The 25,126-nt window shown below is 45.3% G+C and overlaps 1 protein-coding gene across 14 annotated transcripts in view; it reads right to left on the bottom strand.

Annotated features, from left to right (window-relative positions):
- Positions 1-307: 307 nt before the first annotated feature.
- LOC121586404 (microtubule-actin cross-linking factor 1-like) overlaps positions 308-25,126 on the bottom strand; it is a 268,894-nt gene continuing 244,075 nt past the window's right edge. For 9 of the 14 annotated variants that reach the window (XM_045226332.1, XM_045226333.1, XM_045226338.1 and 6 more), the window contains 28 exons: positions 24,579-24,701; positions 24,302-24,403; positions 23,969-24,070; positions 23,544-23,717; positions 23,010-23,165; positions 22,449-22,646; positions 21,956-22,084; positions 21,419-21,607; positions 20,824-20,979; positions 20,206-20,412; positions 19,939-20,058; positions 19,567-19,736; positions 19,055-19,214; positions 18,574-18,768; positions 18,027-18,299; positions 17,695-17,883; positions 17,480-17,591; positions 17,061-17,221; positions 16,667-16,829; positions 16,364-16,518; positions 15,991-16,065; positions 14,514-14,531; positions 13,239-13,356; positions 12,507-12,569; positions 10,421-10,632; positions 6,720-6,830; positions 2,594-2,705; positions 308-2,421 (listed from right to left, as the gene is read on the bottom strand). In XM_045226332.1, coding sequence (XP_045082267.1) covers positions 2,177-2,421; positions 2,594-2,705; positions 6,720-6,830; positions 10,421-10,632; positions 12,507-12,569; positions 13,239-13,356; positions 14,514-14,531; positions 15,991-16,065; positions 16,364-16,518; positions 16,667-16,829; positions 17,061-17,221; positions 17,480-17,591; positions 17,695-17,883; positions 18,027-18,299; positions 18,574-18,768; positions 19,055-19,214; positions 19,567-19,736; positions 19,939-20,058; positions 20,206-20,412; positions 20,824-20,979; positions 21,419-21,607; positions 21,956-22,084; positions 22,449-22,646; positions 23,010-23,165; positions 23,544-23,717; positions 23,969-24,070; positions 24,302-24,403; positions 24,579-24,701 — 4,188 coding nt within the window. In that variant the 3' untranslated portion in view covers positions 308-2,176. The other 5 variants (XM_045226335.1, XM_045226345.1, XM_045226343.1 and 2 more) reach the window with 3 other exon arrangements.

The raw sequence follows: 25,126 nt of genomic DNA, 5'->3' as shown, positions 1-25,126 counted from the left end.
CAGACCTCAGCTACATTTCTCACAATATACTGTAGAATAAAAAGCGGAAGAGAAACACACCCATCCATGACCACAGAGAGACCTCACTTCCTCTCTTGAAGATCCTACTACAGGGCGTGTCCTTATCTCTGGAGATGCTAATTGTACCCCAACCCTAATTACCAAGCCATTTCCAGTGTGCAGAGTCTGTGGTCTACAGACTCTCTCCCAGACACGTAGGCTCACCCGCACACAGGCATGGAGACACGCACACATACACAATTTCCCCCCAAATGAAATTAAAATCAATCCACAATGACACAAAAAATTGTTTACTGCAAGCATATTTTTAATACAAAAAGAGAACAAAAAAGGTTTATAATCTTATATTTTTATTATACACAATTGACTTCTAACAACCCCCCCCTCCATATTTTCTCTTCATCACACTGTGAATAACACAGCATCAAAAGGTGAGTTCCTCTGCTGCGCCCAGATCCCCACCCCCAAAGAGACAATAAATAAATAAAAATCACCTTAAGATGTAATTTGCGGTCATTAGGTTTTCATATACTTCAGCTCTCACGTCAAGATACAGGGGAGGACATTTGCAGCCATCAAAGACATGACAATTCAAACGCCTATAAGGCGGGATACTGGGGGTTCTCTCAGTTTCTTATCAACACAATAAGGGCAACCCCCTTTGGTCATGATCTGGGAGTTGTAGTCATTAGCAAAAAAGGCTGCCATGGGTTATCAGTCAGCTTCCTAGTTGAGTAATGTTATGAAGAAGTAGAAACCTCTGATTTCTGTATCACGTGACGACGACACGCGTATACAAACATTTGTGTTTGCCGCTCTGGGGTTTCCAGCGGCAATGGAGGGGAGAGGGGCGAAGCGGAATTACAGCGATACAGACTGTCAGTGTGCGCTGGTCTTCAATCTCTAATCTGGAATAAGCGTAGTTTAAATTGTACGTGTCCTTACAAGCCACTTCATTGTTATACATTTTGTCACGTTTTTGCTGTTAGTGGGGTCCCACCAAGAAGTACTCTTTCAATTTTAGTGCTTTTTTCTCAGAAACACAGTAGTTTCAGACTATAGGACAATGTGACAAACCCTCCATTCCATCAAACACACACTCTCATACACACCTTCAAACACACTTTGATTGTTGCAGTGGTTTGTGAGGACATCGCAGTGTATATGTGTGTTTCCCACCACTTCCACAGTCTCCTAGGCATGAGGTTTAGGCAGTCAGCTCAGTGCAGGAAGTGGTCCGAGTGGGGCCACCCACACACTGAACATAAGTCCACGCTAGTCTGGTTGTTCCCGACCCACAGACATGCTGAAGTGTCATTCCTCTTCACTTCCCAGTCCAGGAAAGGAAAAAACAAGATGGCAGTCATTGGATATTTTCTGTTTAACTCATGGTGAGAAACAATTTCCACAATACCCACAATCCAGTTCTTCTGAATGCCATTCTCTAGCAAGTTCTGAGTGATTTCATCTCTCCCCTCAATGTGTGTGTGTGTGTGTGTGTATTTCAGTTGTTTGTCAGTGTGTACATACACAAAGTAGTTACAAGGCCCTACTTAACGCTCTGTAGAACTCAGATTAGGTAAAAGTAACGACAGAAATGTACAACACAAATAAGGCAGCATCATGTTGGTTGGTTGGCACAATCCCGTTACGAGAGAGAGCGCACAGGAGACTGGAAGGAAAACTGGGACCTGGGTTTTAAAGGGGAAAGTTCTGTTCCATTTCACCCCTGTCTAAGTGCACAAACCCGGGCCTCGACGCCCCCAGTTAGTGTATTTGAGTGTGTGTACGAGGGAGGGAAAGAGAGAAAGAGATTTCTTCCCTTATCTATCCCCCTCTCTACCTGCCCGCCGTACAGTAGTCTTGGTGCATGAATCCCATGCAAGCCCTATGGATGGACGTTTGGATCAAATGTGACACCCAATATGGCCGCCAGTAGTCTGTCCACTATAGAGCGTCTCTTTGAATGGGAGACGGTCCGTTCTACTTGATCTCATTTTATAGTCTGGACATCTTCCTCTCCATTTCATCCTGGCTGGTGTTTGGGGGTCTGGGGGAGCCTTTGGAGTCAAACCAGCCTTATGACGTATTTATGTTGACGTCTCTGTAGTTGGATGTGTGACGTTTTTATGACGTCTTTTTGACGTTTCCTTCACTATTTCTTCCCAGAAGAGGGTGTCTTGGGGCTGGGGGCCTTCTTGGAGATGGTAGGGATCTTGGAGGGCTTGGCCGCTCCTGGTCGCCGGGGGGTGTCTGAGGTGTCTGAGCAGGCCGAGTGCGTCTCCAGGAGCTCTGAGGCGTCCGAAGCGTCGCTACCCCGCCTGCTGCTGGCCCTGCTGCCTGCTCTGCTGCCCGCCCGGCTGGCAGCACCACTGGCCCCCGATGGGGTACGCCTGGGGTCTGAGAGGAGGAGGGTAAGGGTAGGTGATGAGGGATAGAAAGTGAAGAATAGAGAAAATAATGATGTTTAGTCTCATTTTAATTATGGGAATCACATGTTCCAAGATAACAAAAATAGAGGACTGAAAATAGGAATCAAAACTGGTATGAAAAATCAGGACTTTGTTCTTACCGTTGCGTCCAGGTTTAGTAGAAGTGGGTGTAGCTCCTCCATTCTCTCCAGTCAGAGACCCTCGGCTGGAGTGGAAGGTGGGCCTCTTCAGCTTGGACCCCGACGCTGCCCCCTATAGACAGACACAGGGAATGTCAGACAGTGGCAAACTGTGCTACTGAATACATTAAAGCAATGCTTTTTAATCCTGGTCCTGGGGACCCAAAGGGGTGCACATTTTTGTTTTTGCCTCAGCAATACACACCTGTTCAAATCATCAAAGATGATGAGTTGATCATTTGAATCAGCTGTGTAGCGCTATGGCAAAAACAAAACTGACCCTTTGGGTGCCCAGGACCAGGATTAAGAAACACTGCATTAAAAGTTCAATGCAGCTGTTTTTATATCAATATCAAATCATTTCTGGGTAACAATGAAGTACCTTAATGTGATTGTTTTCAATTAACATGGTCTAAAAGAAACAAAAATAGCTTCTTAGCAAAGAGCATTTTCTTAAGCAAGAATTTTGCTAGGAGTGGTTTGAGTGAGGAGGGAAAACTGAAAATTAGCTGTTATTGGCAGAGGTTTGAAACTCTTTCTTATTGGTCTATTAACTCATTTACTGCATGGAGATGTCACTATGGAAAGCCAAAACTCCCTCCCACCAAAACAGGCTGAAATTTCAGGCAATCTTACACTAAAAGGGTATTATCATCACTTTCACAATTTAAAAGTTTTCCGACCACATAGTGTGAATATATATATATATATACACACATACATACACACACACACACAGTACCAGTCAAAAGTTTGGACACACCTACTCATTCAAGGGTTTTTCTTTATTTGCACTATTTTCTACATTGTAGAATAACAGTGAAGACATCAAAACTATGAAACAACACATATGGACTCATGTAGTAACCCAAAAAGTGTTAAACAAATCAAAATATATTTAATATTTGAGATTCTTCAAAGTAGCCACCCTTCGCCTTGATGACAGCTTTGCACACTCTTGGCATTCTCTCAACCAGCTTCATAAGTTAGTCACCTGGAATGCATTTCAATTAACAGGTGTGCCTTGTTAAAAGTTAATTTCACTATTTTCCAACAGTCTTGAAGGAGTTCCCACATATGCTGAGCACTTGTTGGCTGCTTTTCCTTCACTCTACCGTCCAACTCATCCCAAACCATCTCAATTGGGTTGAGGTCGGGGCATTGTGGAGGCCAGGTCATCTGATGCAGAACTCCATCACTCTCCTTCTTGGTCAAATAGCCCTTACACAGCCTGGAGGTGTGTTGGGTCATTGTCCTGTTGAAAAGCTAATGATAGTCCCACTAAGCCCAAACCAAATGGGATGGCGTATTGCCAAAGGACAAATTTCCACCGGTCTAATGTCCATTGCTCGTGTTTCTTTGCCCAAGCAGGTTTCTTCTTCTTATTGGTGTCCTTTAGTAGTGTTTTCTTTGCAGCAATTCGACCATGAAGGCCTAAGTCACACAGTCCCCTCTGAACAGTTGATGTTGAGATGTGTCTGTTCCCTGAACTCTGTGAAGCATTTCTTTGGGCTGCAATTTCTGAGGCTGGTAACTCTAATGAACTTATCCTCTGCAGCAGCGGTAACCCTGGGTCTTCCATTCCTGTGTCGGTCCTCATGAGAGCCAGTTTCATCATAGCGCTTGATAGTTTTTGCGACTGCACTTGAAGAAACTTTCAAAGTTCTTGAATGTTGCCGTATTGACTGACCTTCATGTCTTAAAGTAATGATGGACTGTCGTTTCTCTTTGCTTATTTGAGCTGTTCTTGCCATAATATGGACTTGGTCTTTACCAAATAGGGCTATCTTCTGTATACCCCCCCTACCTTGTCACAATACTACTGATTGGCTCAAACGCATTAAGGAGGAAAGAAATTCCACAAGTTAACTTTTAAGAAGGCACACCTGTTAATTGAAATGCATTCCAGGTGACGTCCTCATGAAGCTGGTTGAGAGAATGCCAAGAGTGTGCAAAGCTATCATCAAGGCAAAGGGTGGCTATTTGAAGAATCTCAAATATTAAATATATATTCTAACCTCTTTTTTGGTTACTACATGGTTCCAAATGTGTTATTTCATCGTTTTGATGTCTTCACTATTATTCTACAATGTAAAAAATAGTAAAGTTAAAGAAAAACCCTTGAATGAGTAGGTGTGTCCAAACTTTTGACTGGTATGTATATATATATCAAATCAAATGTTTGACTGCACTGGGCCTTTAAAAGGTAGACACCACAATATGACATCATCATACACAGCGGGACGACTTCCTCCCTCGTAAAACTGACTATCCTACCGATCCTTGACTTCGGCGATGTCATTTACAAAATAGCCTCCAACACTCTACTCAGCAAATTGGATGTAGTCTATCACAGTGCCATCCGTTTTGTCTCCAAAGCCCCATACACTACCCACCACTGTGACCTGTACGCTCTTGTTGGCTGGTCCTCACTACATGTTCGGTCGTCAAACCCACTGGCTCCAGGCCATCTATAAATCACTGCTAGGCAAATCCCCCGCCTTATCTTAGCTCATTGGTCACCATAGCAGCACCCACCCGTAGTCTGTGCTCCAGCAGGTATATCTCACTGGTCATTCCCAAAGCCAACACCTCCTTTGGCCGCCATTCCTTCCAGTTCTCTGCTGCCAATGACTGGAACGAATTGCAAAAATCTCTGAAGCTGGAGACTCTTATCTCCCTCAATAACTTTAAGCATCAGTTGTCAGAGCACCTTACCGATCACTGCACATGTACACAGCCCATCTGAAATTAGCCCACCCAACTACCTCATCCCTATATTGTTATTTATTTTGCTCTTTTGCACCCCAGTATCTCTATTTGCACATAATCTCTTGCACATCTAGCATTCCAGTGTTAATACTAATTGTAATTATTTTGCACTATAGCCTATTTATTGCCTTACCTCCATAACTTGCTACATTTGCACACACTGTATATATATTTTCTGTTGTATTTTATGACCTTATGTTTTTTTGACCCCATATGTACATTTACATTTAAGTCATTTAGCAGACGCTCTTATCCAGAGCGACTTACAGTTAGTGAATACATATTTTTTTATACTGGCCCCCCGTGGGAATCAAACCCACAACCCTGGCGTTGCAAACGCCATGCTGTATCAACTGAGCTACATCCCTGCCGGCCATTCCCTCCCCTACCCTGGACGACGCTGGGCCAATTGTGCGCCGCCCATGAGTCTCCCGGTCGCGGCCGGCTGCGACAGAGCCTGGATTCGAACCAGGATCTCTAGTGGCACGGTTAGCACTGCGATGCAGTGCATTAGACCACTGCGCCACTCTGTGTTGTTGTTTTTATCGCACTGCTTTGCTTTATCTTGGCCAGGTCGCAGTTGGAAATGAGAACTTGTTCTCAACTGGCTTACCTGGTTAAATAAAGGTGAAATAAAAAATAAAATAAAAATAAATCCACCAAACAGAGTACAAATCTGAAAAGGCTGTCACTTTTGGCTCTTCCCAATTTGAGTCTTGAGGCATGCTGACATTGGGAAGTCAATAGTGAATTAGAATTTCATTGTTGTTGATGTTTGTAGCCAGGATGTTGCCCTGTTGTGTATGATGATGTCATATTGCTGCATCTACCTTTAACTAAAGGAGCTGGTCCTACTTTTAAGCATCATCCCCATACTAGCATAATACAGCAGACACATCACTTAAAAAATGACCAAGACTACCAAACTAAATCCCTAGAACTACCAGTTCAACACAACGTATATGGAGATCGCTAATAATGATACAATTTCTCACTACTTCCTCTTTAAGAGAACATCACTTTGAATCTCTTTCTATTGACCTACCACCAGTCACTTCTTGCCGGGGTGCAAAAATATTGTGACAATGCACATAATAATGTTAAACTGAATATTGAGCAAAAACAGTGAAACAAGATATGATGCAAATATATTCAGTCTTAAAGCTGAATTTTTATATCACGTCTCCTATGTCTTCATGGTCCCATTGTGCAGTGTCTATAGCCACCCGTAAGTGAGTGATAAGTGTGTGTGAGTTAGTGCGTTATTAGTTCGCTGGGGCTTGGGAGGGGTGGCGGGAGGGGGTCTGTGTGTTACCTCATGCCCATGGGTGGTGTGGCCGTGGTCTGGGCAGGACTGGCACTTGGTAGGCGTTGGAGTTTTACTGTGTGCCAGCCAGGGCTTGGCATAGCCACGCGAGTTTGAGGACTGGGATCAGCAAAGGGAAGGAGGGAGGTAGGGAGGCAGGGAGGTAGGGAGGTAGGGAGGCAGGGAGGTAGGGAGGCAGGGAGGTAGGGAGGTAGGGAGGTAGGGAGGTAGGGAGGGAGGGAGGTAGGGAGGCAGGGAGGTAGGGAGGCAGGGAGGTAGGGAGGTAGGGAGGCAGGAGGTAGGGAGGCAGGGAGGCAGGGAGGTAGGGAGGTAGGGAGGCAGGGAGGTAGGGAGGTAGGGAGGCAGGGAGGCAGGGAGGTAGGGAGGCAGGGAGGTAGGGAGGTAGGGAGGCAGGGAGGCAGGGAGGTAGGGAGGTAGGGAGGTAGGGAGGTAGGGAGGCAGGAGGCAGGGAGGCAGGGAGGTAGGGAGGCAGGGAGGCAGGGAGGTAGGGAGGCAGGAGGCAGGGAGGTAGGGAGGCAGGGAGGCAGGGGGAGAGGAAGAGGCAGGGAGGTAGGGAGGCAGGGAGGCAGGGGTAGGAGGTAGGGAGGCAGGGAGGTAGGAGGTAGGGAGGCAGGAGGCAGGGAGGTAGGGAGGTAGGGAGGTAGGGAGGCAGGGAGGCAGGAGGTAGGGAGGTAGGAGGTAGGGAGGCAGGGAGGTAGGGAGGCAGGGAGGCAGGGAGGTAGGGAGGCAGGGAGGCAGGGAGGTAGGGAGGTAGGGAGGTAGGGAGGCAGGAGGCAGGGAGGCAGGAGGTAGGGAGGTAGGGAGGCAGGAGGGAGGCAGGAGGTAGGGAGGTAGGGAGGCAGGAGGCAGGGAGGTAGGGAGGCAGGGAGGTAGGGAGGTAGGGAGGCAGGGAGGCAGGGAGGTAGGGAGGTAGGGAGGTAGGGAGGCAGGGAGGTAGGGAGGTAGGGGAGGTAGGGAGGTAGGGAGGCAGGGAGGTAGGGAGGTAGGGAGGCAGGGAGGCAGCCAAGGAGAATAAAAAAGGAGGAGAAGCAAGGAGAGAAGCAGGAAAGTAGAGCAAAGGAAAATAGGGGAAGGCAGGAAGGGAGGAAGGGGTATGAGGGGAGGCAGGTAGTGTAGCGCAGTGTTTTTGGTGCGACAGTGGAATGATTTAAAAACACAGAACGAAAAACATTTTTCAAGCGAGGTTAGCAGGGGGTGGATTGGAGGGATTTAGGAGACAAAAGAAAGACAAAAATAAAGAACAGAACAACAAATAAAAATCTCACAGTTAAGGACGTGGTGATTGTTGTTGACATGTAGAAACAGAAAAACAACCATTTCAACACAGACTGACAAAAGACACATACACGATACAAAAATCACACAATAAACAGACTACACAACTAATGATCAGTGACAACAATACAGATAATTATGGGTATTCTGGGTAATATGGCTTCATGCTTTGTCCTCCAAGACTGGCTGAATATCTTCTTTAGACTCAGTTTTTCCTCATTTCATGCACCTTGGTTGGACTGCCACACTAGATAGTGATGAAAGTATACTTGCGATGACCATATACTTTTCTATTTTGACCTAGGCTACAGTAACTGACTGATTGAATATACGACCAGTGGTGCTACACTACGTTATACGAAACATAATTGTCTAGTGTTTAGGATGCAGTGGTATACGTGAGAAAGGCCGGAGAGGTGTGTTTCATCCGAACTGAGCAGTGGAGGCTCCTCAGAGGAGGAAGGGGAGGGCCATCCTCCTCAGTGAAATTTCATAAAAATGGTAAAACATTAAAAAACATATCCTTTTTAGATAAAACTATACTAAATATATTCACGTCACAAAATAATTGATTAAAATACACTGTTTGGCAATAAAGGTCTACAGTAGCCTTAACAGAACTCCGTAGGGTAGCACCATGGTGAAGCCGGAGGACAGCTAGCTTCCATCCTCCTCTGGGTACATTGACTTCAATACCAAACCTAGGAGGCTCATGGTTCTCACCCCCTTCCATAGACTTACACAGTAATTATGACAACTTCCGGAGGAAGTCCTCCAACCTATCAGAGACATGTTGTCCACCCAATCAAAGGATCAGAGAATTAATCTAGTACTGAAAGCATAAGCTACATCTAACTAGCACTGCAGTGCATAAAATGTGGTGAGTAGTTGACTCAAAGAGAGAGCAAGACAATAGTTGAACAGTTTTGAACAATTTAATTTCTTCCAAAATGAAGAGAGCTAGAGAGAGATGTCATTTGCAAATGCAGCTAGCTAGTTTAGCCTACTCAAACACCCTGCTCAAACAGAGGGATGCTAATGTTAGCTAGCTGGCTATGACTATCCAACACAACACTGGAACTCTTCCAAGTCAAGGTAAGCTTTTGGTTTTACTCATTTATTGGCACCGGGGCCCGCCGGTGTAAGTGCTAAACTGCTCACTGATTGTACACTGTAATGTTACTGCATGATTGTAGTGGGTTTACAAACGCGTTAGTTCTATTAGCTATGTTGACTATGATGTTACTTTAGCTAATATAGTGACAACGATGTAAACTGTGTGTAGTGGTTATGATATGGTTTGGAAAAGTTTTTTCGCCTGGTCACATACAGTTGATGTGTTGTGCATTGAAGTCCATAAGCGAAGGGAAAAGATGAAAGGAGAAGAGCGCATAGATGTGAGAAGGAATACAACGTGGCTACTATGAAAGTGAACTGTGTTTAAGTGTGATCAGGGGTATATTCATTCCGCCGATTCTGTTAAAAAACGTTTCTTAAACGGAAGCAAACGGAATGAAACGGGATAAACATACCTGCATTTGTCCAATAGAAACTCTCATTTGCAACTGTTGGACTAATGATTACACCCTAGATCAGCTAGATGCAGGCAAGAGTATGCAAGGCAGTATTGAATGTGTCACTGTCTGTCACCTCAAATATTTATCTCGACCTGTGTGCACCTATGTTGTAAACTTTCATTCATAGGCTAGGTTGTAGAAACCTCATGATGGGTATAGGGAAAATTTGAGTGTATCATGTAGTAGCTTAAACCTATTGCTGTTACATTGAACTTTGTGAATGAAATATGAATGACAGTCATCCAATATGCTGTAATAGAAATAAGGCCATGCTCATGAAAAAGGGTTTGGCCGCGATGAGACAAGATCATAAATTGGATCGCAATTGGATATCCCGAAATTGGGGAGAAAAAGGGGGTAAAATACAAAACAACTTTTTTTTAAAAACTCTGACATGACTGACATGTGACAATGACTGACTGCAGTTTGTGAACATGTATTGTAGTATTGTTATGCATATGTATAGTGTACACGTGCAGTTTCCATTTTAATCTTTGTTTCCATTAGGAACACTTAAAGAGAGACACCATGTTCACTTTCCTTTTCCACAGCGATTAAAGTAGCTTGTGTGATTGCTCAGCCTATATTAAAGACACTACCGATCTTTGTGACAAAGTTCTACTATAACTAACATGGTAACCAACATATGACGTGAAGAGAAGCAGGGAAATGTCCCTTTAAGGGCGATATAGCTCTATCACCTAGCTCCCATAAATACCATATTGAGTCTACCCATGATGAGTACACCGGTTCTGTCAAGTTGTCATGGTCTGAGGAGCTTTTCCCGTTCTAGTAATTGTATTTCTATGGGGAAGAATGGGTTTCGAGGGCACTTACTCTAGAGGAGGCCGTGGGGGTGGCAGGAGCAGAGGGCAGGGAGGCGCAGCTATGTGCGCTGTGCGAGGCCGAGGAGGAGGAACGGGTGGGCGAGGCCGTGCGGGAGCCGGGTTTGGAGCGCCGGCCCCGGGAGCGGAAGGCCGCCAGGCCCTGGGAAGCCCCCTCCGGTAGGATGAACTTCTCACGCAGCTCCAGGTTGGTACGGCCTCGGGCTGGAGTGAGGGAAGAAGGGAAGAAGGAGAACGAGAGCGAAAGAAAGAAAGAGGGAGACAAAACAACGAGTCACGTATAGTTATCGTTACTATGGATGCAGTACATATCGAGGCAGCGAGCAGTGCGAGGCAGAGTCAGTGCTTCCCCGGCGAGTCACTGCTCTCAGAGTCAGTGCACTGTATGGTTGAGTAAGTGCTGAATAGAGTACGGGGAGGGGAGGGTTGGGAATCAGAGTCAGTGAAGTGCACTTCTGGCTGGGCTACCTTTAAGGGGAAGAGGGAGTGGGTGTGTAGTGTTTGTGATGGTGCAGAGGTTAGAGGAAGGCAGCAAGGCATCCTAACACAGAGGTTAGAGGTCAGTATATCCAAACTATTAGTGAAAAATGTTTAGCAATTGGAAGTATGGACTTTGATAATACATTTTTATTTGTTATAGCCACACTATTAGAACAACTGTTATATATCTGGTTATATAGTTAGAACACAGAGGTCTGTCTGTAAACCAAAGCACAGCCTCTCTTCTCTCACTGCGAGGGAGTCGCTCTGTTGACTCCTTTATTCTTTCCCTAATTCGTAAACAGTGCGTTTGGCGCGTTTATGTGGGGCATGCCTGGTTATGCTTTGGGGGAGCCCCAATACAGTACCATGGGGGACTCCCCTCCCATAGACATTCATAGAAGCATTCTTAGACAAGATAGTTCAGCAGCCCCAGCACACAACACTTAAGCCCAGAAAAGCCAGCCACAGTGAGAAAGAGGGAGGGAAAGAGAGGGAGGAAAGGGACTAAGAAAGAGAGAGAGAAAGAAAGAGGGATGAGAGGGCTGCAGCTAGCATTAGCAGCAGGGCACTGGAGCCGTGGTCAGTAGATATACCCAGGACAGGACACACCCCCTCATAGTCATCCACTAGCAACAGCAGCAAGGCCAGTCAATAATACATGGGTGCGCGCCCTGCAATTACATCCCCCAGCGAGCCAGGTGCACCCTCTAATTCAGTCCCCACCCGCCATTACATTTAAAGAGCCGCTTCAAGTGCTAATAGAAACCCAGGCTGGCCACACCCAGGTCTTAGACGGTCTCTGTTTTTAAATGGGACTCGCCCTTCAATCTGTGCCGCCATTTTGGATCCACATGGCAACCATTACCACCAAGACCAGGGCTGGCCAATCCTTTTTTGAGTGGGAAGCATGATGCGGACTGGCACACGGACAAGACTTAGACATGTATACACATACATACGCCCACACATAGATACAAGCAAATGGACAGAGCAGTTAGAATGAGAAATTTAGAGCTGGATGGATGGACAGAGTGAGAAAGATGGAGAGCTGGACAACGGAGCAATGGAAGAGAGAGGGAATGTAGGTACCTCTGCAGCAGAAATAGCCAGGAGTGACCGTCACTGAGAGACACAAGAGACAACGTGAAATAGTGGCATGCTCACGGTGAGGTGGAAATACATAGACAAAACACACACATTCCTTCTGCTTAGCGTCTCTCTCGCGTACACACACTTTCTCTCTCTCACTTCAACACAGAAGACAGTGGCAAAGGAGTAAAAATACAGGTAAAGTCCCCAAGATTGAAGGATTGTGGAGGTGGACACATCAGGGACCAAAGTGACAAGTGGCTAAAACAACTTCAAAACAAAAGAAAGACACAGGTCAATGACTTGGCCCTATAACCTGTGATATGGATCCCCTCGCGCTAGCATTAGCATGTAGCCAGAAAGGGCAGGAACGTTAGTTCAGTGTCACAGTCAGCAAAGCACAGCAAAAAGGCCAAACCAAAAAACAACCAAGAGGGAGTGAGAGAGGGAACAAAAAAGAGGCGGAGGGAGAAAAAAAGAGAAAGAGAGCGAGAGAGAAACCCAACCTATACGAGATGAAATGGTGCTACTGGAGTCGGAGCGAAGGATCTTAAGTCCAGGATGTTGCACTGGAAGGAGAGAGAAAAGGAGAGAGAGGGAAGAAGGGAGGGGCAAAAGGAACGGTAAGGGAGGAAGAGAACTGAGGATCATGCACCATGCAATACTACTTCGAAAGAATGACTGAGTAGCAGGAGAAAAAGAGTAAGAGAGAGAAAAGAAAGGCCATGCATATACAGAAAACAAAGCTGGAAAAAAGGAATGAGAAAGGGAGAGATGAATGAAGAGCTGAAAAAAGAAGGGATACCAACAGAGAAATACGAAACATAAGAGAGAGAGAGAGAGAGAGAGAGATGGATAGAGATGGAGATGATTCAAGCCCACTGGCTTAAATAACTATCATAGAATGGGATGAAGCGAAAGAAGGGATGATGGAGAGAGAGAAAGAGAGAGAGAGAGATTGTCTGGTGTGCTCCTCAGAGCAGACTGTAGACAGAGAGAACTCTGAAAACAGTAAACCTGAAAGGTTATATGTATATGTCCGACTATGTCTAGTTTAAACAGTGGACCATAGTACCATATATTTACCTTTTGTCCATCGCAGTGTAACCAGTGCCTTGCATTTTGTACTCTGTAACTGTGTGTGTATGTGAGTATGTGTGTACGTACATTCTGTATTTGTATGTGTACTCAGTGTGTGTGTGTGTGTGTGTCTCTGTGCATAAATAAACCCCACACACCTCTGCAGGGATCGTTCTTGACCAGGAACTCGTCCAGGGCCATCCAGCCCCCTCCGACCCGCACCATGACCGTACTGCGCAGGATACGCACCAACCGCAACTGCTGAGAGTCACCAAACTAACACAGCAACAGAGAGGAGAGGAAATGGACAGAGGGAGAAACAGAGAGGAGAGGAAATGGACAGAGGGAGAAACAGAGAGGAGAGGAAATGGACAGAGGGAGAAACAGAGAGGAGAGGAAATGGACAGAGGGAGAAACAGAGAGGAGAGGAAATGGACAGAGGGAGAAACAGAGAGGAGAGGAAATGGACAGAGGGAGAAACAGAGAGGAGAGGAAATGGACAGAGGGAGAAACAGAGAGGAGAGGAAATGGACAGAGGGAGAAACAGAGAGGAGAGGAAATGGACAGAGGGAGAAACAGAGAGGAATTCAGTGAGTACAACGATTATTGACATGAGATTTTAAGAATCCAAAGCCATTATACACAGCAACCCATACCAATCTGAGCAAAAGTACACTCCACTCCATGCAAATTATACTACAACACCCATGCACTAATGATACTACTAAATCACCTATTTGTCAAAAGCCCAGCTTACCCAATAAACTAAAACAAAATATTAGTTCCCATGGCAATCTCTAAAATATTTCATTCTACCTTATAGTCAGCTTTGTTTCATGCAGAATTACATTTACACTTCAGAGAGTTACTATGGTAAACTGCTCCATCACCCAGCAAGCAGAACTCTATGAAGCAATACCACGTCAGAGCTATCTTTGATTAGCCTGTGTCTGTTTGTGCTGTCTTGTCAACTCTTTGGGGATTCATGGTCATTGTGACAATGACCATAGAGTTGGCAAGACAGCACAAACAGATAAGGGACCAATGTTAATTTTGAATTACTCTCAGAACAGCATAATTTTTCCATTTGCCCCAGTCCAAAGCTAATCAGATAGGGTAACCCCTTGTTACCATTATAACCCTTATCATTCTAACCCATTCCAGTCTGCCAAATTGATGTCATTCTCAAAATAAAAGTCTTAAAAATGTGCAAAATCACACCAAGAGAACAACCTCAATGGCCTATGAAACCCACTTCCATAATTCGCACCAACAGTGTAGTGCTATATTTAATGGTGTTATGTCATTTCCGGTCAAACATGAAATGCATTGTCACCATGGCAACATTTTTTGTGGCATAGAATTGAGGCCACTGCATTGGTGGAGATCCAGGAAGCAGATTTCAAAGGACCAAACACTCGAGTCAACTTTACCTGGTTTCCAAGGAAGAACTACAATAAATCCAGCAGACGTGGAGGAGGAATAAACAAAGAGAAAGAAAAAGAGAAAGAATGATATAACATGTACAGACACAAATAATGAAGACTAAACCTGGCATTGGATAAGACCTAATTTGGATAGAGAAATAAAACTGTAGCTTACTCCATGTAAGACATTTTACAATTCATTTTGTAGTTAATTGACTCGTCTTCTTGCCATTAAAACCAACCTTAAATTTGACTGCAAAAGCAAAAGGATGCAGTGGAATTTGAATAATATGGATACTATGGATGATCTTATTTCCGATCTGTAATAGTGTGGTTAAAGTGCCACTAAACTGCCACTCGAAGACACAGCAAGATGGATAAGTCAGTGAAGGGTGAAGCCAGACAGACAAACACACAAGAAGAGAGTCAGACAGACAGAATGGTGTGATGTCACGTGACAACGTGACCCAAGCTCGGTGCAGTTAGTTTATAGTTCAGTGTCTTTGGCCAGACACTGGATATCATTAACCCATGGATAATGATGATGTAGTTCACAAAAAAAACAGCGATGGTAGTAGTTGCTAATCCTGAAGCTGTGATAAATGTTATGGTTTATAAATTATATTTATGTTATATTATGGTTATATTAGTTTGTTGGTGGGAAGCACACACAGCATATCAATCCCATAGTGCTGTGATCAGAGATATGTATCGAGAGATATGATATGTTGAAGAGCTTCGGGGTGCATAATGCGGCCTGTGAGACGCTCTTTTTTGGCCCGCGGATTTCTTAGAAATTATCAATAATATGTGACCACCTTCTTTAATGAGTATATGGCAAAGCTTATTGAAGCTTGCTTACAAAGCCGGCATTTCCATGGATACAGATGAGTGCTACTGCTATTGGCTAACATTTAAATACGTGAGAAATGGAGTGATGTCATTCGTTAGTTCAACAACAGCAGTTATTGGTGCTCAAAGAAGTAGTGACACACAGCCAGCATCAGTTAACAAAAACTAGGCTGTCTGAAATGACAACCTATTCTCTATATAGTGCACTACTTCTGTTCAGGGCCCTGGTCAAAGGTAGTGAACTATGGTCAAAAGTAGTGCACAATATAAGGACTAGGGTGCCATTTCAGACGCAGCCCTAGACCCACCATGACTGCAAATGCAACAACTTCAAAAATACACATTATTCTTAACATTACCAAGATTCACTCCATCAAGTAGCATCTGAAAACTGTATTTAGCTAAGTAGAAGCTGTCCAAGCAAAAAAAGCTTTTAAGATTATATATTTTTTAACGTCCACAGCACTGTAGACTCAGGTGTAACTCACCTTGTAATTGCTCTGGCCCATCTGCATTTAAAAATACAATATCTCATACCTAATACTAACTCATAACATGCAGACAGAATATATAATAATGTGTTTATTAACTGTTGGTAAATGTATCCAGTCACAGGCTGAGGAGGACTTACTCTGTACTTGTTCTCTCCTATCTGCTCTACCTGGAACCTCTTGGTACATTTACACTGTGCCACCTGTCTGGTCACCTGCACAGAAAAAGAAGGGAGAAAGAGAGACAAAGTCACAAGGCTGGCTCCATTAACCTCCAATTCATGAGCTGCTATTGGACTAGGCAAGTCAAATGTCCAGCTTTGTTATTCAAAATAAGTGTGTGTGTGTGTGTGTGTGTGTCGTTTATGATATGTGGGTATATCTGTGTGTGTGTGTATGTGTGTGTGTGTCGTTTATGATTTGTGGGTATGTGTGTGTGTGTGTGTGTGTGTGTGTGTGTTGTTTATGATATGTGGGTATGTGTGTGTGTGTGTGTGTGTGTGTCTTCCTCACCTCATCTTCTATCTTGTCAGCGTCGGTGGTGGGCCGGTAGGCGTCCTTGTTAGGGTGCAGCGCCGCCACAAACTCGTAGTAGTCGATGTAACCGTCTCCGTCCTGGTCAAAGATGTCTGCCACCGCCGTCATCTCCAACCTGCTGGTGGGGAACTCTGCACAGCACAACAACAGTTAGAAAAAGATGATGACCAAGATATAGCACTTATCAGAAAGATATTGGACTTGACTAGAGTTTAAGTTGGAGCAGGCTATGGGCAAAGAACAGAGCTAACGATGTCTAGCTAGCTCTCAAGAGCATACTTGAGGCCAGGATGCCGTCGATGAACTCCTGGCGAGTGATCTTGCCGTCCTGGTCCTTGTCGATGCGCCTGAAGAAGTCCATGACGCGCGACTTCTTGTGGTTCATCCAGCGCATGTACTTCTTCCTCCACACGTCAAAGTCGAAGTTGGCAAACTCTTTCAGCTGGGGACAAAGACAATGAAGATAATGTGAGATAAATGAGGAAGAGCAATACACTGAGGAAATCCTGTGTCTGTTTTGACAAGACACTATATAGGACACCCTCTGCAAACATACAGACATCCCACTTCTGAAACCAATGTAGCGAACATGACAGTGATGCAGGTCTCAAACTCGGGTCTCCAAGCCCGCTACTGCCCGAATAGGGAATATCAAGTTGTTACAATAAAGTACCTCTTCAAGCCTGTCGAGGGCGTCGTTGAGCTTGCGTTGGCGGTCAAGGGCAAGCAGCCACACCTGCTGCCACCTTGAGCATAGCTGGGTCAGGCGGGGGTTGCCCCCGGCGATCTGCATCGCCGCCTGTTGTTGATGCTGTTGTTGCTGCTGGTTTTTACCTGTAGGGAGAGGAGGGAGAGGTGTCATGGTTACTGTGCATTATATGGGTTTATGTTGATGACACTCGATGGAATGTTTGATCATATTTAGGTGACTTCTATTGTCTTTCTCCTTCAGTGAAGTCAGTCAGGATGGACTTTGAATGTTTGGGGGACAGGCACCCACTGTATATCTTCGCTTATGCATTTCTAGGTACATATGCATTTAGTTTAACATAATATAAATGCATCTCTGTGAGGTAAAATAAGGTAACGTACGAGCTCCTCTCCTCTCAGCTAGGCTGCTAGGGGGCTCTGCTGGTTTCCTCTTGTAAGTCTTGGTCACTTTGTCCACGTCAGGCTGTTTCCGGGTCATCTCCTCCATAAACACCTGGGAACAATGGATTGACATTAGACAGCCAATCAGAAAGGGTGATAACAATTATAATAGCAACTTAGCCAATGAGGGTTTGAGAAAGGTAGGCTCCTCCCACCTGGTGTTCTGTGATGAGTGTTTTGAGCTGAGGGATGTCCTGTGGAAGAGTCTCTCCGTCACGCTGGACTAGGGTGGTCTCCGCCCACTGCAGCCATGACAACAACTCCTCCAATAGAGTGGCGTTGTTGAGTAGCTCTGTCAGAGCCGTCTCCAGACGCTGCTCGTGCTGTTTGGCCCATGTGAGGACCTATAGAAGCAAAATGCACCAATTAATGGGTGAAATACTTGAAATGACTATCTGGCCCAACAGGGCTTTAAAATCTTTACCCCCTCACTTATCTCTCTATTCATCCCACTCTCTCTCTCCCATTCCCTCTCCAGCCAACCTACCTCTTCGAAGCGGGCTCGGATGATGGTAATCCAGTGTTTGATGGTGGTGATACAGTCGGCGTGGCACGCGGTGAGGATGGCCTCGCCCTGGCCCGCTGCCTGGTTCACGTCTGTCCTCTTCTCCTCCACCGTGGCCATGAAGTTCCGGTGGGTGTGGAGCAGCGTCTGCAGAGTCTCCGCCTCCTCGGGCAGCACCCCACGGAAACGCAGCGTCTGCTCTGCCTCTGACAGCCATTCCAGAAGCAGCTGCACCGCCGTGCGGAACTCCTCCGCCTGAGAGAGAGGGATGAAAGAGGGAGGGATCATTAGAAGGATAGAGAAAAGGGTTTTCAGTTTTATCTAGCTTTTGCTAAGTTTAAGGTCTTATACACTGTACTGTGCTTGCACAGATAGCATTAATGAAGGAAAAGAAGATTAACTGAAATTATCTGTATCTTTACATTAAATTATCATCAAATTCATGATTTTTTGTATCTTTGAAGTATTGTATTAATACATAAAAACAATAAAGATGGCATAACCACTTGGCGGCTTCTTCCCAACTGACCTGTTTGAGGGCCTGCTGGAGGCGGGTCTGCTTGGTGACGGACAGGGCACAGACTGTGTCCCAGCGGTTGCTGAGCTCTTGCAGTTGAACTTTGACCCAGGCGGTGTCGTCGCGGCCCGTCTCCATCAGTTCTCTGGCTGAGCGCTTCAGGGCGTGGACACTAGTGGTCCTCTTCCCCAACTCCTTTTGGAAGGCCTGAGGAGACATAACCGAATAGTGGTCAAACAACATGGAAATAGTGTTAACCCTAAACATAGGGCACAGGGGTGAAATATGAATGAATATATATTAAATTAGTCCCCAATAGGAAAAATGGGTCAAACATGATGTTTGATAAATAAGAATTCACATTTAATGCTGCTTGGGCAATGAGGTACTGAGCAAATGTAAGTATAGGCTTTTTTGTGGATTATTTAATATTTTTTCATAACCGATGGTAACCAATAGTCTAACATTTGCTGTTACATAAATAAATAAATACCTTGTGAGAGTCCATGAGGTTGGAGACCAGGTCCAGGTCTCCATGGACAGGCAAATCTTCAGCCAGCTGGGGTTCTACACGGTACAGCCAGTCCACCAGGGCCTGCAGGGCCTCAGCAAACTGACCTGAGAACAGCAGGGCCTCCTCCAGCTTGTGTTGCCTGGATGAGAGATGGAGAAGGAAAAAGTCAGCTGTCACATTACATTGAAATTGTAGCTATCATTATATGAACTTTGCTTTTATGATCCAGTATTCTATATGTCAGCATCCTGGAGAGCTACTGGGTTTGCAGGCTTTTGTTCCAGACCTGCTTTAACACGCTTGTTTCAAATAACCAATCAATAATTGTGGGGTTCAATCAGGACCAGAATTAGCTGAATCAGGTGCGTTACTTAGTGCTGGGCAGCTGGAACAGAAACCTGTACAATCAGTCGCTCTCCAGGACTGGAGTTGGAGAACCCTACCATAATAGTCATACTAATAAAGCATTTGGCGTCAAGTTTTCCCCTCACCTCTCCACACTCTTCCCACAAACGGTGTCCCATTTGTCCCTGACCTCCCCCAGTAGGTGGTCTAGTTTCTGGGTGTCTTCGGGCAGCGTGGCCTTGTCCCTCATGGCTTTACCAGACCTCACTGTGGTGTCATACACCGGCTGCTTAGAGCCCAGAGCCTTCTGAAACTCCTTCGGGCGGGAGGAGGGAGACAGAGAGAGGGGTATTTAGTTAAGGATAGCATGTCGTACAGGTAAGTGAAAAATCTCACAAAAGCACAGAGGATCTACATTGTGCAGCCTAATCATATGTTGTGTGTGGGTATCACTCAGAACCCTATTATTTCCATGCAAGACCCATACAGTGAGCTTTAAAGTGGGATTCCTACTGTACCTTGTGTTTGGTCAGATGTACTTTGATCTTGTCTGGCTCGTTGGAGATCTCCAGCTCTGAGTCTAGACGGCTCTCAGCCTCCTCCAGCCAGTCAGACAGTTTCCTCCACGCCTCATGGAACTAGAGGGAGGTCAAGAGAAACTGGTGTATCATCTCTTATTGATGTGTGTGCATTCTGGTACAAAATGGCTGCCATATATCATCCATTCAGGTGCTGCATATTGGTTAGGGCGAGTTACCACTCCGGGGTCAGTACTAGTAGGGTACCTGCTTGGCCCTCTTGCGGGCCTCGTCGAGGTGTCTGCCGCGGTCCAGGGACCTCTGCACCAGCTTGTCCCAGCGGGCCTGTACACTCAGCAGCAGGTTCTTGATCAGAACCACATCCTGCTTCAGACTGGCGAAACGCAGCTGAGAGCCAGCCTTCTCCAGGGCCAGCACCTGCTCCCTGTGGGTGTTCACCTCATTCACAAACACCTGGGGTGAACAGAGATAGACAGAGAGCGTTTTACAATTGTATTAGTCCCTCATGACAGCCTTAACATAAAATTGATTCGCTGATTTGGTTCTGGGTACCATGATTTCAGCCGTATATGCACATGCAGATCAGCTAACAAAAAGGAGGGGTGGGAGTAAGGGAAATGTATTAAGTCTGCAAAATGTCTGATGAATATGATAAGTCAACTCATCATTCACTTACATATTATTGCATGATAAACTGCAATATTCCATTTGAATATATTTATGTAAAATACAGTCAAGTATATTCTATCACATTCCATTCCATTGTAACTTCTCACCAGTATAACCCCACCTACCATAGAAATTAATGTCAATCACGTATAACATAGGATCTCTATACTTCCATGGTGCCTAAACTGCCCCTACCTTGTGTTCATCTATCTGGAAGAGGACAGTGTCCAGGATGAGGGAGGGGGGCTGGGCCATGTTGAGGGTCTGCTCTGCCTGGGTCAGCCAGTTGATGGTGTCCTGGAGGGAGGACTGGAACCCTGTGGCCAGCGACACCGCCTCGTCTAGCTTCGCCTACGGTGGGGAGTGGAGGGGGAGCAAAATGGTCAGTGAAAGGTTTGAAGGTAACTTATAGATACAGCTCCTATGTAAAACAGTGTTTTTTATAGTCTATCTGTGAAAATCTATATTGTATTAGTTTGAGTCTAAAACCTACCTAAGAAATACATGAGTGCAGCTATTCGTATACATATACAAATTAAATATGCACGACTTTGCGTTAGGTACTTGTTTCTCAAGTTAGCATTCAGCTCTAATCTCAGCAACCATTACATTTTCTGAAGTAGCTCTTAGAGAGAAGATTCTGCATCCTTTGGAGAACAATGGAAGTAAATAGCAAGCTTCTTTATTGTTACAAGTAAACACTGAGGTGTTTCAGCTTTTGGCCTCCGTCAGGGTTTTTAAAGAAGTAAGCCCTTCATTCATGCATCTAAACAGAAGGTTCCTCTCTTACCCTGCGGTCGTCCATCTTGGTGTTCAGGCTGGCCCACTTGTTCTGCAGCAGGGCCAGGTTCTGTTGGGTCTGGGTCGTACCAGCTCCGGGGCCACCCTCCTCCCCCCCGCGGGAAAGCAACATGGACTCTCCCGCGTCCAGCAGCCGGTTGTACTGCTCAGCGCGCTGGGCCAACTGGGTCTGGAGCTCCTATAGACACACACACAGATGTTTTCAAAGGGTTGAATGGATGAACAATGAATAACCTCCATAATGAATGGTAAACATATGTGGCCATGGTTTGGAATGAGGAGTTTGATACTTTGAGGATCCACCCAATAACAACAGGTGTTAAACTACATAGGTTATGTATTGTGCATGTATAACACACCCGTTACACATGGTTAAAAACAACATGTTTACAGATTAGATAGTAGATTGTACAGTGAATGAGTATTATCCATCATATTTAGTGGGTGCATGTGTTTTCTCCATCACATCATATCTCATGTATGTATGGGCAGGCTGCAGTATTATAAAATGTATCCCCAGTATTACCAGGTGCTGCTGCAGCTGCTCCCGGGCGGTCTCAGGCAGGCCACCTGTGGGTTTGGCTGCAGACAGCTGGCTCTCTGTCCTCCTCAGCCACTGCAGGAACTCCTCCAGCTCACCATGGAAACCCTCCGCCTGGGGAACGAGGGACAAGGAGGAGGGGAAGAGGAGAGCGGAAACAAGAGAGGAAGTCATGAGTTGTGTGTTAATGGCAGTGCTACTGTGTGGTTCATTCATTAGCCCTGTGATTTTAGCTTAGTTAAGATTAAGTACAGTACTTAAACCATTACTTAACTGGGAAATAACACATTTTGCTAGGGCGACTTGATAATCTTATTTGTACAAGTTGGAAACCCCTAATATAGAAATATAATTACAGGGAGGGGTAAGATGAAATGGATAGAAATGGTTTCATTCTTTCTTTTCGCTTAGTTCAGTTCAGTTAAACAGTACTTATACTGTAACTCTTCTCAGCCCAGTCCTCCTGTATTATTCTTACCTGGTGTAGTGCGGCCTCCAGTAGTTTCTGTCGGTCCTGGGTCTTGAGTAGCAGGTTCTCCCAGCCGCGGTTGAGGTGGTCCAGCTGGCCGCGGAGGTGGTTGGCCTCGTCCCCGGGACTGGACTCCAGCAGCTCAGCCCCCGCCGCGTTCACCGTCTCCACCGTGGACCGATGGGACAGCACGTCATTCCTCAGCACCTGAAAGAGAGAGAGGGAGAGATGGAGGGAGGGTGTGTTGGTTACACTTCTCCAATGCAATAACTGATGTGAAGCAAGCATTCTGGCACAAAATGGCTGCCATGCATAATCTATAAGGGAAAATAACAGAAGTGAGGCTGATATGGAGGGGAGATTGAGGATAGATGAGAGAGGTAGAGGTAGACTAATAAGGCCGTTTTCCTGATGGAGAATCTCCATTGAAAGTGCTTTTTAGTACAGGATTGGCTTAATATGGGTCTCGGGAAACTGGCCGTTAAGAGTCTAGAACTTAAAGAGTAAAGAAGAAATGGAGAGTTGATAGGTAAGAGTGTGGGAGGAATAGATGTAGAGAGGTAGACGTACGTGGTGCTTGGCCAGTTCTATCTCGATGGCCTTGGGGTCAGAGTTGATGGGTCTCTGTGTGTCCAGGGTGGCATGGGTGTGACTCAGCCAGGACTGCAGCTCAGACAAGGCATGCTGGAACTGACCCAGTGCCAGGAGAGCACCCTCCACCTTATGCTGTAGGAAACAGCATAGGGAAAACAGCGGTTATTCAGTAATCATGTAGCATTGTATTGCAATCTGTAATCTATTGTACATATCTGAAGTATCAATTCATTTTAATTTATTTACCACAACTTTTAATGGTAGAATCTATTATGCATGTGTAACCATAGAAAGATAATCCATATTTCTATGTGTGTAAATGACAAACTTGATTTGGCAAATATTGGGTTCCCTACAACAATGTAGCGCTATTAGCCGACAGTGAGTTTGAGTTCCAGAGGACCGGAGGTCTGAAGGCGTTCTTGTAGAGAGGGCAGCAGTGCTACTGTAGCTACTGTCCAATAGTTAGGGAGTCACTGGGTACAACAGGTCAATGCATAGTCTGTGTACCTGTCTGTGCGTGATCTTGTCCCCCAGGTTGTCCCAGAGGTGTCGGAGCTCCGTAAGGGGCTCCTGGATCATGTCTCTGTCGGTCTGGTCCGAGACCTTCTTGAGCAGCAGCTCCCCCTGGTGGCACAGCTTCTCCATGTCTATCTGCTGCTGGTACACCTCCACCTTGTACTGCTTCTCAGAGGGGAGGAGAGGAGAGAGGAGTCAGGCCTGCACTAGCAATTTGCTTATCATTAAAGTGATAGTTAACTTTTTTGACCAAGAGCGTATTTTTGACTTACCGAGAATGTTATCTTTTCGTCAAAACCGTTTTTTAAGTACAATAAATATTATAAATATTTGGAGGATGATAAAAACATATAGGAAAATATTAAGTATACTATTTATATCAAAGCTACATGACAAAAGTCGATTATGATTCAAACCTTGAGTTCTTCGATCTGCTGTTTGACAGTTCCCAGATCAGTGCCCACAGTGGACATATCACACAGCTTTATCACTGCGTTGTCCAGGTAGTCAAACATGCTCTGCAACACACACACACACACACACACACACACACACACACACGAGTCAATCTAACTTCTGAAAACTATAATGACGATCGAGGTTCTGATACTTATAGCTGCCTCTACTTCATGACAGATTTACATTTCCTCTAAGCATCTACTTTCCTAAAGAACTAGTGCAATAAATACCAGATTATTTAATTATCTGACACACTGAGCTGAAAGAGTGATGCATTCTGGGACACTGACCTGCAATGCATCCTGGTACTGCACAGAAGCCGTCATGGCCTCCTCCAACCTCTCCATCCTCTCTCTCCACGTCCGGTTCAGGCCTTCCCAGGCGGCATTCATCTGAGAAACGGATAGAGAGAAGGAAGAAGAGAGGAAAGATAAAACATATACTGTACTGCAATAAAAAGACAAACAGAAAATCGAGACACAAAAAATATAATGCAATGAGTCCATTAATGTTCTTGATTTGTTTGATCCTGTCTTGAAGTTGGTTGTCATCCTGTACACCTCCTACCTCGTCGATGGTCTTCTTGACCTCAGGTTTCTCTGTTTCTCCGCAGGCGAAGATGAGGTCAGCCCCAAGGGTTCGTACAAACTCCAGCTCCTCCCTCAGTCCGTCTGTCTCGGCCTTGATGGCCTGATGAGTGAGTGAGAGAGAGTGAGTGAGAGCGAGAGAGAGCGAGTGAGAGAGAGAGAGAGTGAGAGAGACAGGCAGGCAGGCAGAGACACAGACAAACATAGATGGACAGATCAGATAACCCAAAAGTCATCACACTTATCAGTAACTACCTCTGCATATTCTTTCCCTTTCCTAACTCTGAGCTAACTACAGTACAGTGGTGGAAAAAGTACCCACTTGTCATACTTGAGTAAAAGTAAAAATAGAAAATGATTCAAGTAAAAGTCACCCAGTAAAATACTACTTGAGTAAAAGTCTAAAGGTATCTGGTTTTAAATATACGTAGCCCTTTCCACTCGCAGCCCCTGTCATCCAGTATTGAAATTGACAGATTTGTCATTTATAAGCTCCTAAATTGAAATGCAGTGGCTGTACAGTAACAT

Source organism: Coregonus clupeaformis, chromosome 17, assembly GCF_020615455.1.
Source record: "Coregonus clupeaformis isolate EN_2021a chromosome 17, ASM2061545v1, whole genome shotgun sequence".
NCBI classification, from domain to species: Eukaryota; Metazoa; Chordata; class Actinopteri; order Salmoniformes; family Salmonidae; genus Coregonus; species Coregonus clupeaformis.
The sequence above is the reverse complement of the archived record's forward strand: the minus strand, read 5'-3'. Positions and strand labels throughout refer to the sequence as shown.